Source organism: Rana temporaria, chromosome 2 (assembly GCF_905171775.1).
Source record: "Rana temporaria chromosome 2, aRanTem1.1, whole genome shotgun sequence".
Lineage (NCBI taxonomy): Eukaryota > Metazoa > Chordata > Amphibia > Anura > Ranidae > Rana > Rana temporaria.
Window position 1 is genome coordinate 254,380,265 of NC_053490.1, and position 13,562 is coordinate 254,393,826.

A 13,562-nucleotide genomic window follows, 5' to 3' on the forward strand; every position below is an offset into this window, starting at 1 on the left:
AAAGCCCGCTCTGCCAATCACAACATGGCGGCCCCCTGTGCTTCGTTTGACGTCACTTAGTGCGACAGGTCAGTAGAGGGTGATGATGGCTGCGCTCATGAGAAGCATGCTGCGCTGTAGCCGGCTGAACTTAGTTCAGGTATCCGGGAATATACAGGTGAGGCGGGATGTGCGGGCCCTGAGGAGGAGTCCGGTAAGGGTCATTCCCCCGGGCAGAGAGCCCAGGACTCAGAAGGAGCAGGACAGGGGAACCCCAACTCAGAAGGAGCATAGTCATCCACAGGACAGGGGGACCCCAACTCAGAAGGAGCATAGTCATCCACAGGACAGGGGGACCCCAACTCAGAAGGACCAGAGGCATCCACAGGAGTGGGGAACCCCAAATCAGAAGGACCAGAGGCATCCACAGGACAGGGGGACCCCAAATCAGAAGGACCAGAGGCATCCACAGGACAGGGGGACCCCAACTCAGAAGTACCAGAGGCATCCACAGGAGTGGGGGACCCCAAATCAGAAGGACCAGAGGCATCCACAGGAGTGGGGAACCCCAACGCAGAAGGACCAGAGGTATCCACAGAGCAGGGGAACCCCAAATCAGAAAGACCAGAGGTATTCACATGACAGGGGAACCCCAAATCAGAAAGACCAGAGGCATCCACAGGACAGGGGAACCCCATATCAGAAGGAACAGAGGCATCCACAGGACAGGGGAACCCCAAATCAGAAAGACCAGAGGTATTCACACGACAGGGGAACCCCAAATCAGAAAGACCAGAGGTATCCACAGGACAGGGGGACCCCATATCAGAAAGACCAAAGGCATCCACAGGAGAAGAGGGCCCTGGCACACAAGGACCAGAGGCAACCACAGGAGAGGAGGTCCCTGGCACAGAAGGACCATGTAGAGGAGAAGGTGGCCCTGGCACAACAGGAGGACCAAAGGCCAGCACATGAGTACCGCTATCAGAAGGTCACTGAGGACAGGAGCCACAAGAAGGACAGCACAGATGATCAGGATGTACCTGAGCAAGCCCTTCCAGTGGAGCTGAAATACGAGAGAGCCCGCGCCGGAGATAACCAGCTTGGGTAATTCAAAGACCCCTTGTCTCTCTAAAGCAGTCCATAGATTATGCAATCTTATTTCCTCCCACCGTTGGTTGCAGAAAATTAAATTTCTTGATTTTTTTCCCTGATTTTCCCCATCAACAGTCAGTGTTGGTGGGGGAATCTCTCCTGCAGTGTTTTGCTGACAGGGAGCCTTCCCCAACAGCAGAATACAATGATCATAGCCACCAGCAGCGATCGGGCAAAAAAAACAAACAGACTGGCTGGTTGTTCTGAAGTCGATCGATGGGTTGATTTCAGTACAATCAGCATGCCCATAGATGGATCGAGTCTTGGCCAGTCACTGGAGGTTCAACAGTGACACCTTTGGACAGCAGCACTGTAGGTCTGGGGAAAGGGTAATGTTTGCCTAGCAGATTAGATGGACTTAACTAATTGAAGCTGAGCTCCAGCTAATACTGTATAACCGGTTAAGCCCCGGACCAATATGCTGCTAAATGCCCAAAGGCGTTTTTACAATTCGTCACTGCGTCGCTTTAACAGACAATTGCGCGGTCGTGCGACGTGGCTCCCAAACAAAATTGGCGTCCTTTTTCCCCGACAAATAGAGCTTTCTTTTGGTGGTATTTGATCACCTCTGCGGTTTTTATTTTTTGCGCTATAAACAAAAATAGAGCGACAATTTTGAAAAAAATGCAATATTTTTTTACTTTTTGCTGTAATAAATATCCCCCAAAAACACATATAAATTTTTTTTTTCCTCAGTTTAGGCCGAAACGTATTCTACCTATTTTTGGTAAAAAAAATCGCAATAAGCGTTTATCGATTGGTTTGCGCAAAATTTATAGCGTTTACAAAATAGGGAATAGTTTTTTTTTTTTTTTTTTACTACTAATGGCGGCGATCAGCGATTTTTTTTTTTTTTTTTTTTTTTTTTTTTCTTTTCCTGACTGCGGCATTATGGCGGACACTTCGGACAATTTTGACACTTTTTTGGGACCATTGTCATTTTCACAGCAAAAAATGCATTTAAATTGCATTGTTTATTGTGAAAATGACAGTTGCAGTTTGGGAGTTAACCACAGAGGGCGCTGTAGGAGTTAGTGTTCACTTAGTGTGTGTTTACAACTGTAGGGGGGTGTGGCTGTAGGTCTGAAGTCATCGATCGAGTCTCCCTACATAAGGGATCACTCGATCGATGCAGCCGCCACAGTGAAGCACGGGAAGCCGTGTTTACATACGGCTCTCCCCGTTCTTCAGCTCCAGGGAGCGATCGCGACGGGGCGGCTATTAACGAATAGCCGCGCCGTCGTCCCGGATCGCTCCCCGCGGGGATCCGACCGCCGCATGTAGCGGGGGGGGGGGGGTCCCGATCGGACCCCCGACCCGCAGAAAGGCGGGGACGTACCTGTACGCCCATATGCCTGTACGTGCCATTCTGTGGACGTACATATACATGCGGCGGTCGTCAAGTGGATAAGCAATTAATTACAGCAACGCTTTTTTTTTTTTTTTTAGTATTAAAGGTTTTATGTACATATGAATAAAAGCTGATCGTTGTAATAACCCGTCAGAAATTTGTCTCGGCCCTCTGCCACTTTTGCTTCAAATCGTGGTATGTTAAAGTGGAACTAAACCTATTGATTTAACATTTTCAGAAAACTGTTACATTCCTGGCATGTGCTCAGAATACAAACTGTCACATTTGGTTGTGCTCTCAACCAATCTGTCAAATCATCAAATGGCTGGTGTCCTAACTGATCACATGTGCAGCATCATGGCAGTTGAAGTTCAAACAGAAACCAAGATGGCATCTTCCTTGGCTGCAAGGGGGATGTAAACCCTCCTATCTATTGTCAGCCAAGGAAGCTGCCATCATCATTTCCAATTAATACATTTTTACTGCTTCAAGAAATGTTGCCCCTGCAAAGACAGTGTTTAAAAATACTCTCTTTTGCTACCTTGTATTGCAGTGAAGCCACCACTGGAAGGACCTTCTAAATTCCACTTTTGCGATTGTGTTAAATTTGTGGTCCCCCACTGCATTGTGTCAGACCTAGGGGTGGCTCCAGCTCGTATCCTCTCTGTCTCACAATCTATGCACACATAACTGTGTCATTGTGTGGGGTGGATCCTGCAGGGATGATTGATAGATTTTTCTTCCCCCCCTGCTTGAGGTTTGTGTTTTATATTGCGGTTGTCAGCTTCTCCAGAGAACCTCGCTGCCAATCTTTTAACACAAAATATATATATATATATTGTGTATGTATGTATATATAATATTGTGTGTGTGTGTATGTATATGTGTGTATATATATATATATATATATATATATATATATGTGTGTATGTGTATATATGTATATGTATATGTATATGTATATGTATATGTATGTGTGTATGTGTATAAATATTTTTTTTTTATATACAGTTCCTAAATAAATAAAAAAAAAAGACACTTTGTCTACTTTGATCAGTGTTGGTTTAAAAAAATAGTGTCACTGTAGATTAATAAGTTTATTATCATTATTCAGGATTTATATGGCACCAACAGCTTGCATGGCACTTTACAACACAAGGGCAGACAGTACAGTTACAATACAATTTAATACAGAAGGTATCAGGTGGCTCTGCTGGTTAGAGCTCACAATCTAACAGGAAGGTCATGATACAAAAGGTAATAAGTATGGGGATGAGCTTTAGTAGAGGATAGTGTGCCCATGACATTCTGGACGAGATTTACTAAAATTGGTACAAACACAATTTGGTGCAGCTGTGCATAGTGACCAATCAGATTCTAACATCGGTGTGTTCAATTAAAGGGGTTGTAAAGGTAAACATTTCTTCCCTAAATGGCTTTCTTTACCTTAGTGCAGTCCTCCTTCACTTACCTCATCCTTCTATTTTGCTTTTAAAAGTCCTTATTTCTTCTGAGAAATCCTCACTTCCTGTTCTTCTGTCTGTAACTACACACAGTAATGCAAGTCTTTCTCCCTGGTGTGGAGAAAGCCTCTTGAGGGGGCGAGCAGGAGTGTCAGGACACTCTACTTTGCAGATAAAGGAGCTGTGTGTTAGTGGGCGTCCTGACACTTCTGCTCGCCCCCTCAAGAGGCTTTCTCCACACCAGGGAGAGAGCCTCACATTACTGTGTGGAGTTACAGACAGAAGAACAGGAAGTGAGGATTTCTCAGAAGAAATAAGGACATTTTTAAAAAGTAAAATGGAAGGATGAGGTAAGTGAAGGAGGACTGCACTAAGGTAAAGGAAGTTATTTAGGGATTTTTTTTTTTTACCTTTACAACCCCTTTAAGCTTGAACCTGGAAGCTGATTGGTTACTATGCAGAGCTGTACCAGATTCTGTCTGCACCAGTTTTAGAAAATCTCCCCCTCTGTGTGCGCAGGAAGTAGGTTAAATGATGCTAGCCATCCTTTAAACCTGGAAGAGGACTGGCACCAAGATTATGGGAGCAGAGTGTCTGGGGTGGGCAGCACTGCAATTTTTATTTTAACGGGTGCAGTGCCATGCATGCAGTGAACCATATACCGTATAAAGCCAAAGCTCACTGGAAGCACACTATTACACCCTTAATAAAAATGACAACAGCAATGCAAACATAAAAAAAAAAATACAATTCGTATTTACCTCTTTCTTTTATGTATTCTGCAGTCTTTGTGATCTGTTCTCCCACCTTCATGTAAATCCTCACCGCCTTTAAAAAAAAAAAAAAAAGTCCTCCGCCAGCTTCCTACTCCCTATTTTGGGCCAATCCGGTGATGTTTGCGCCTGATCTTGTGCATACACCAAACAACGTACGCGTTTAGATGATACATTCACAATAGAACCAGTAAACCGGCACAAGCGTTGTAAACTCTGCCATTGTAAGTGATACTCTTGACTCAGAATCAGTGCATGCGTGCTACAGTCTACTAGTGTAGCTGATGCATTGGTTTTAGAACTGGCGCATGTGGCGTACGAGCCACCAATGCAGGTAAAACATTTGATTTAGAACTGACACATGCTCTCTTTCAGTCTACTAGTGTAGATAATTTATATTTGAAATGACACATGCAATTACCAGATCTTTTAATATCTACAACATCTCAATATGTGTTACAGTGAACTTTATAACTACTAATTTCCCTTATTTTTTTTCCTGTCATTGTTATCATTGCTATATCAAATGTTTCCTTATCTCATTTGGGCTTTTTTCATTCTTAATATATAGCAAAGTCGTTTCAATAGCGAAATCCAAATCTTTTCGGGATCGTCATGGACAGGTGTTACTGGAAGGCCAGAGGCTGCTGGTGGATGCTATGGAGGCTGGAGCCATTCTACATACATTATTCTTTAGCAGAGTTGATCAGTTAAAAATGTTGCCTTCTGATAAACTCCAGAAAGCCAACCTTGTCAAAGTGAAATTTCAAGACATCGATTTGTGGTCTGATGTTGTTGCCCCCCAAGGAATCATGGGTAAGTGAAGATAGAAGACAGTTTATTGTCCCATATTATATATGTATGTCTGTGGTAAATTATCAGCCATAGGTTGGATTTACTAGGGCACAGACTAAAGTCATATCTACTTTTACATACTGTCTGAGCAGCCTAGAGCATCACTGAGGGCTGTGGAATAGCTATGTGCCAAAGATCATCTTCTGAATATATATCTGTACATATGGCTTCATATTCTCACTGATGCAGCACAGAGGTCGCCATTTGGTGCTGCCCAAGGTCTCAACAGAAAGCAGATTTTTCAAAATGGGTACAGTATGACCTGATCTTATTCCAGTGGTCTGGAACAAGAGCCAATACCAACATCACTCATTGTCTGGTCCCCATTTAGAGGGAAATTATTGTGTTGAAGGATGCAGTACCAGGTCAGTCAAGGTGGACATACAGACTTGTGACCATGCAGATACATAAGTGGTAAGTTAAAGTGGAACTGTAGGCAAAACTTTTTTTTCATATTGGAAAGAGCAAGAGGATTGACTCCTTCCTGTCAGTTTATTTTTTGTAATCTGTGTCCCATTGGGGAGATTTGCCTTCACTTCCCGTCCCTTAGCCAAAACAGGAAGTGAGAGGAAATCCCCGTACAAGAAGAGTAACCCGAACTAGTGTCCCCATTGGAAGATTTTCCCCTCTGTTACTTTTCTGGTGACAACCCAAAATTTGGGATTTTCTTTTACATTGGATTGCGAGTAACGCGATTAACAAGCGTTTCGCAATACGAGTACTGTATTTAAAAAAAAAAATCCTAACTCGGTTTGCGAGGCCAAAGCAGTGTGCAGTACTGTGTTTGGCCTGAGGTAGGGGGGGGGGGCGCAGTTTGGAAATGCAAGAAAAAGGCCCAAAGACAGCTTGGGAATGGAGTATTTCAGCCGAGGTGTCCGGCACCCCCCACCTCTGGCCGCATGCGGTATTCCATGCCATTGAAGTCAATGCGGAGTACTTTGGATTACGAGCATTCTCCTGCAACGGATTATGCTCGTAATCCGAGGTTCCACTGTACTTTCACTCTCAATGATAACAGTAATCAGGACAAATAGAGATACTGAACCTCCCTAACGGGGGCACAAACAGTGATGCTACCAGACGGGGGTTCCTCTCCACTCTATCCAAAACTAAAAAAAGTTTTGCCTTTTAGTTGTACTTTAAGGCCTCATGTACACTGCTGCTGCTAAACGGACGTTTAGGAGCAGTGCTCATGAACTCTCCTCTGTTATCTTATCTGTGCATGTACACAGGTTTGTTTTTAGGCAGTTGAGTTTAGAGTCTTTTTTCGGAAAGCAAACGCGGCTAAACGCAGCATTTGTAAACATGGCAAAACTGATGTTTTAAACGTGGGTTACTATCGGTCAAGTTAAATCGTTCAGGAGAGGTTGTAAAAACGTCTCGTGTACATTAAGCCTAAAGCTAAGCTACAGCCAAAATGTTTTGAAAAGAGCAGAGAAGGTCTGGGAATACTGTCAGGTTTTTATTTCCATCTGTGTCTATTAGGCCTTCTGTAGACTGCTGCTGGTAAACAGACGTTTAGGAGCAGTTGGGCATTTTTTTCAACTGCTCCTGAACTCTCCTCTGTTCTCTTATCAGTACATGTACACAGGGTCGTTTTTAGGCAGTTGAGTTTAGAGGCTTTTTTTGGAACACAAAAAAATGGGTTCAGAAGCTGAGTATAGAGGTATTTCAAGCGCTAAACGCTTCTAAATGTGGTAACTCGCATTTAGCTATGTTTCGTTTACAGGCGTTTTTTAATTTTTGGCTATTTTGACAATAAACTATTTTTTAAACGATTCTAAACGTGGCATGTAAACGCGGCAAAACTGACGTTTTAAACGTGGGCAACTATCTGTCAAGTTAATTCGTTCAGGAGAGGTTGTAAAAACGTTTGTGGACATGAAGCCTTATTTTCAATAGCGAGGGTATGGGTTAGAACTTCTGAAAGTGTTTTTATCTCTATTACTGCTTTACTATCTTTGTGACAATTGCATCCCTTCTTTCTTGTATGGGCATTAACATTTTTCCTAACGGAGTCCCACACAGAAATAATAACCAAAATTATATTTATCTACTTTCAATAAACTACAAGAAATGGATTGGGAGACATGGGAATGTATACACTGTTGGGTTATACTGCTGCCTACAGGGGGATTTGGACACTGGCAAACAAAACGGTGCCAGCATGACTTGGTTCTGTGGAAATGCAGTACCAAGAGCAGGTTCATAAATGCAGAGAGGTGGGACATGTGTCCTCCACGAACTACAGTTAATGGATTTTATGGTAAGTACAAAGATCCATTTTTTTTTTTAATCAAAAGTGACACAAGAAATCATAGACTGCAATATCCGAAAGCAGTTTAACTGAGGGTTTGGGGAAAAGGCAACAAAACACTAGGAGCCGGTTCACACTGCGGCGGCACGACTTTGGGGGCGACTCGGCAAGGCGTCCTGTAGAGGACTTCAGAGGCGATTAGCAAAATGACTTCTGTATAGAAGTCAATGCAAATCGCCCCGAGTCGCCGCAGAAGTCGAACAAGAATATTTTTCTAAGTCGGAGCGACTTGCGTCGGAGCGACTTGCGTCGCTCCTATTAGAACAGTTCTATTGCATAGAATGGGACGCAACTCGTCTGGCGGCTGAGCCCCAGTGTGAACCGGCTCTAACGGACCCACAAAAACATTGGCTTGGGACTACCTTCAGCTCCAAAGCTTGTAAATCTGCGGTTTGGTAAAACATGGTAAACAGAAGATCAGTTGCCTTGCAAATCTGAGAAATGGTAGCCTGATGCTGAAAAGCCCAACTAGCACTCTAGTAAGAATATGCTTTGACAGAAAAGGGTGGAACCCAATCCTTAAGCCCATAAGCTTAAATAATGATTTGTCGTAGATGCTGAGAGATGGTAGAATGAGAAGCAGGTTTTCATTTATGGGACCAAAAACCTTGTGTGTGTGTGTGTGTGTGTGTGAGAGCCGCTCGGGCTAGGAAAGGGTGCTAGTCCTGATGCACTGCTGTGAGTGCTGGCTAAGGAGGGAGCCAGTTTTGGTTCCAAACGTCAATGTGTAGGAGTATGGATATCCTAAGCCGCACATCAAAGCAAGAGCGCTCATAATGGTGTGTGGCAACCTCAGCCGTGGTCTGGCAGGAGCCCAGGTTGAGGTTGCCACACACCATTATGAGCAGGCTTTCTTTGATGTGCGGCTTAGGATATCCATTCTCTTTTTATGGGGCCTATCAGGAATGACAAAGGGAAAGTCTGTTTTAGTAATGGAGACAGCAGCTGTGAGGTAGATACAAACTACATCCATGCAACTTTATGAACTGGAGCCAGATGTATGGATGGAAGCAGGGTCAGTGCAATGATTTTTGTCTACTTGGGCGAGGGTGCATTTTTGGGTACAGGGGGGAGCTAGAAAAGGAGGAAGGAACACTGGTGAACCCCTTTTTTTATAGAGTGGGGTCAGGCAGGATGTGTGGTTCTAAAGGCTCAAGGTTTTTTACCTTAAATGCAGTAAGGTAAGAAACCTTACTTATCTGAGCCCCATCTACTCCGATAATAGATCATGAGCTGGAAACACCCAGGGCAGCAGGACTGTTTTCCCATGTGTTTCCGATCTGATATGTTGCACTACAAGGCAGGTGCAGTGTAGCTCAGGGTGCATGACTAGGTCCTAAATATAAACTAGATGCTGGTGCAGGCTAGCTTCAGATGGCCTGAGCTGACCAGGTTATTGTAGGGGGGATGAGTTGATGATAAAACCATATGACCCTTCCATTTAGTATCTGCAGGAAGATGACGTTGAATGGTGGACAAAGAGCGGGCATGTGACTCCACACCCCTTCCACAGTAAACTGGTGTAAATGGGGGATTTCAAATGTCTCCCTGTAGCCTTGGTAAAAAAGTAGCTTCCAGTGCTCAACCTACTCGCAAAATAATTCTTAAGTGACAGGGTTACACTTGGGGTTGTGCCATGGTTGCGGACCTGGAAAGCACTCTGCAACTAATACAGTACTCTTGGGTCTGGACAGCACCACAATACAGAGTCTAGTGCCTGAAGGTCACATTCCAGACAAGCCTGGTAATTTTCCAGTCCAGTGTGGTTTAGGTACAGCCGATCCAAATAGTTGCATGTACAGACTAGCTAGAAGCTTGTAGAGGACCCTTGGCTGAAGGAAGACAAACAAAAGATTGAACTTTTCTCAGAGCAAAGAAAATGTGTCATCCTCTTCGGATACTCGTAAAAATTACAAAAAAGTGTGTGGGGGGGGAAAGAAGCATGCTGGGTATAATAAAAGGCGTTATGTCGGTCTGAAACAATTTTTTTCTGCTTGCCAATGTCTAAACCACCTGTAGGAGGCAGTATAACTGAATATCCTAAGAATTCCTGTCTCCTGCAATGAACGATAAAGAAACAAAGGTTAAAACTCTTTCTCGCTCTATTTAAAAGAAACAATTTTTTTAGACGTTGGGCACTAATTTAATGAGGTTTCCACTTCCATTTTAACATTGTAGTAAACTGTTAAAGCCCTTAATATTCACGAGTTGTGTAGGATTACAGTTAATATATGGAATTTTGTTATCCCTAGGCATTTTTAGAAAACCTGATCACGTAAAGATGAAATTTCCTGAAACACAGCTGAAGAACACGTTACCGCTTTCACTCGTATGTGACAATATCCGCGATCCTGGAAACCTGGGTACTATACTGAGATCTGCAGCAGGGGCTGGCTGTAACAAAGTTTTGCTCACAAAAGGTAAAACGGAAGATACGCCCATTAGCTAATAAAGTCACATTATTTTTGGGGGATTTTTGTTGGCTGCTTTGCAATTTATGCCCTTGTACCGTCAGATTCGGTGACCCGTCAAATCCTGTAACGGAAGTGATGTTTTGTCCCAGCCATCTTGGTACACCCCACACTCAGCCGCAGTAAGCCTACAGCCTGAAGTCGCCAAGCACACACACAAAGTCTTGCATTTCACACTTATTGTTACCAGTAAACTGAGCTTATCTCGTGAAATACAGTATTTAGAACTCTTTGACACTATTTTGATGTTGAATTTTAAAAGCGGCAACAAGCCTGCTGATCTCATACGTTTTGATAATTTGACACAAAACCACTGCGAAATCTGACGGGTCACCTAATCTGACGGAACACCCTTGTTTTAATGTGCTGATCTGCACATTTAATTTATAGTATAGCCTACATAGGCTTAAGAGTGGGAAAGAAATGGGCGACATGTTTTGTGTAAGAGCTCAATCAATTCGCAATGTAGGAGTAAATACAAAAGTACATTTTTGAGAAAATGGTCACTGAGGCATACAAGTTACTTCTGAACGCAAAGGTACGTGATTTTGCACTTCCAGGTCTGAGGTGTGTGCGCCGGCGGTGACCTGCGCCTGCTGTGATTGGGCACAGTGGGAGCCAATTGGCGGGTCTGGCAGGCCCGATGTCCACCGGGACCCGCCGATCGTTCCCGACAGAGGCAGAATGATGGTCTGTAACAAGACAGATCGCCGTTCTGTTAGTAGGGTAGACCAAGATCTTGTGTCTTCCCACAGTTAAAGCAGCCCCTACACAGTTGGAAAGCACTCCCTAGGAACACATTTAACGCTTTGATCGCCCCTGATGTTAATCCCTTCCCAAAAGTGGCACTTAATGTCCGATTTGTCTGCCGCAATCTCACTATAAGTCGCTGATTGCTGCCATTACTAGTTAAAAATATCCCATAGTTTGTTTTGTGCAAAAGTTATAGTATCTACAATCAATATACGCTTATTGGAATTTCGTTTTACCAAAAACAACAAATTAAATTTCTTGCGATTTTATTTGTTTTATGTTTTATAGCAAAAAGTGTATAGCGCAAAGTTGGACCAAAGTTGCGCAGGGACTACTTTGAAGTCGCAGAGATATGAATAATACTTATTGGAAATCATGATGTATGGCTTGTTATGCGACTTTTCCGTCCCAAGTCGCACAAGTATGAAAGAGGCCTTAATGTTGCTGTATGCCTCTTGGCAGCCTCCCTGACCAGTAATCATCTTGTCTTTTCATAGATTTTGGAGGGACGTTCAGTTCTTAGTAATGTCACTGTTGTGCCATATTTTCTCCACTTGATGATGACTGTCTTCACTGCGATTGCTTAATTCTGAACACAGCTACATCTCCAGTTATAAGAGGGTGTGCACAGTTCTGGTCACCTGATCGCTGTGATAGCCTCTGATTGGCTATAATGGTGATCAGTAACACTGAGCCTGCCCTGTGTTTACTTCCTTTAACAAACACATGTGATTATTGCTGTGATCATCAGGAGCAGGAAAATGTTATTTTGGATTATTCTATGGTGGTAAATTATCGTAATAGCAAAAAAATATACAGCTACATAAAAAAAAAAAAAAAAAAAAAGAGATATATAGATGTCTATATCTCCTATCTCTTTTTACTACTTTTGGGCCAGTTTTTTGCTTTTGATAAAATAAATAAATCGGGAGCTATCTATTACCCATTTACCATCAAAAGAAAGCCGATTTTGTCCTGAAAAGAACGAGGTATAATCCACCTGCATACACAAAGTTGGTGTGATGTGTACAGATTTACTAAAGACATGTATAAATTGCAAAATTGTGCCTCGGCATTAACATTTGTTTTACCCTTAGACGAGAAGGGGTTAAAATATTAGTTTAAATCAAAAGCAAAGATTTTTGTAAACTTTGTACAGTTTTAAGTTATTTAAGGGGAGATAGTTTTTTGTTTTTAAGGGTACCAATAAGTGTGTGTGTGTGTATATGTATATGTATATGTATATATATATATATATATATATATATATATATATATATATATATATATATATATATATATATATATATATATTTGCCTTGAATGTACAAAGGGAACTTTTACTGAGAACATTCATAGGTGGCTGCCATTGTTGAACTCTTTTTTGCAAAAGGTTAGTTGCTTAGCTGTTATGACAATACAAAGGTGTCGCTTGCCTAACTCAAAGTATGTAATGACATGTATCTGAAATGATCTCGTATTCCATTTTGTAGGTTGTGTTGATGCGTGGGAACCTAAAGTAATCCGAGCAGGCATGGGAGCTCACTTTCGCTTGCCAATTATAAACAACTTAGAGTGGGACACAGTTGGTAACTACCTCTCTGAAAATACCAAAGTGTTTGTTGGTGATAACTACTGGAAGACTGTTCCTCACGAGGCTGAGTTTACACCTGGGAAAGCCATTGACTATGGTTGGATCTCCAATGATCCTAGAAGAATCGGTTACATTGAAGGAGATGATTATTACTCCTCCGGTGATGAGGGGGATGAAGAATTGCAAGATATTCCCAGAGTTCCTATACAACAATACCATGAACAGTGGGCTAGGGGCCCAAGTGCACTTGTGATTGGAGGGGAGACACATGGTCTTAGTATAGAGTCCCTGCTACTGGCTAAGAATTCAAGAGGAAGGAGGCTGTATATTCCAGTTGTACCCGGCATAGAAAGTTTAAACTCTGCTATGGCAGTTAGTATTCTTTTATTTGAAGGAAGAAGACAACTACTGCAGCTAGAAAGTTCCTCCTAGCTTGCTTTTCATTAAACATATCAAACAATTATTTAGCTCTTTCTCCACCATAAAGAAAAACATCAGTGGACTAGTACTTTCATATTATTAATAAATATATATATATATATATATATATATATATATATATATATATATATATATATATATATATATATATATATATATATATATATATATATATATATATATATATATATATATATATATATATATATATATATATATATATATATATATATATATATACATACATACACAGCCCTCAAAATTTCCACTCGCCTACTAGCATTTGGCGAGTGGATTTAAGCTGGGGGCGAGTGATGACAGGGCTGCATGACCAATCTCCCTCCAATCTGTGCCTACACTTAGAGTCCAGATGAGATTGGCGGCCGAAGAGGAAAGGTGCATGCTCGGGA

At 42.2% G+C, this 13,562-nt stretch overlaps 1 protein-coding gene across 2 annotated transcripts; it reads left to right on the forward strand.

Annotated features, from left to right (window-relative positions):
• Position 1: 1 nt before the first annotated feature.
• MRM3 (mitochondrial rRNA methyltransferase 3) lies at positions 2–13,245 on the forward strand. Of its 2 annotated transcripts, none has more exons than XM_040336783.1 (4): positions 2–68; positions 5,293–5,537; positions 10,146–10,313; positions 12,611–13,245. In XM_040336783.1, the coding sequence occupies exons 2-4, from the start codon at positions 5,381–5,383 to the stop codon at positions 13,141–13,143; spliced, it is 858 nt and encodes a 285-aa protein (XP_040192717.1). In that variant the 5' UTR covers positions 2–68; positions 5,293–5,380; the 3' UTR covers positions 13,144–13,245. The 2 variants fall into 2 exon arrangements, with proteins under 2 accessions (XP_040192717.1, XP_040192715.1); XM_040336781.1 differs by lacking the exon at positions 2–68 and adding an exon at positions 75–1,086.
• The last annotated feature ends 317 nt before the right edge of the window (positions 13,246–13,562 follow it).

Coding starts and splice junctions, on each gene's coding strand:
- MRM3 (XM_040336781.1), top strand. CDS start 83: ATGATGGCTGCGCTCATGAGAAGCATGCTGCGCTGTAGCCGGCTGAAC. Junction 1,087..5,292: donor GCCGGAGATAACCAGCTTGG/GTAATTCAAAGA, acceptor CTTAATATATAG/CAAAGTCGTTTCAATAGCGA. Junction 10,314..12,610: donor CAAAGTTTTGCTCACAAAAG/GTAAAACGGAAG, acceptor TCCATTTTGTAG/GTTGTGTTGATGCGTGGGAA.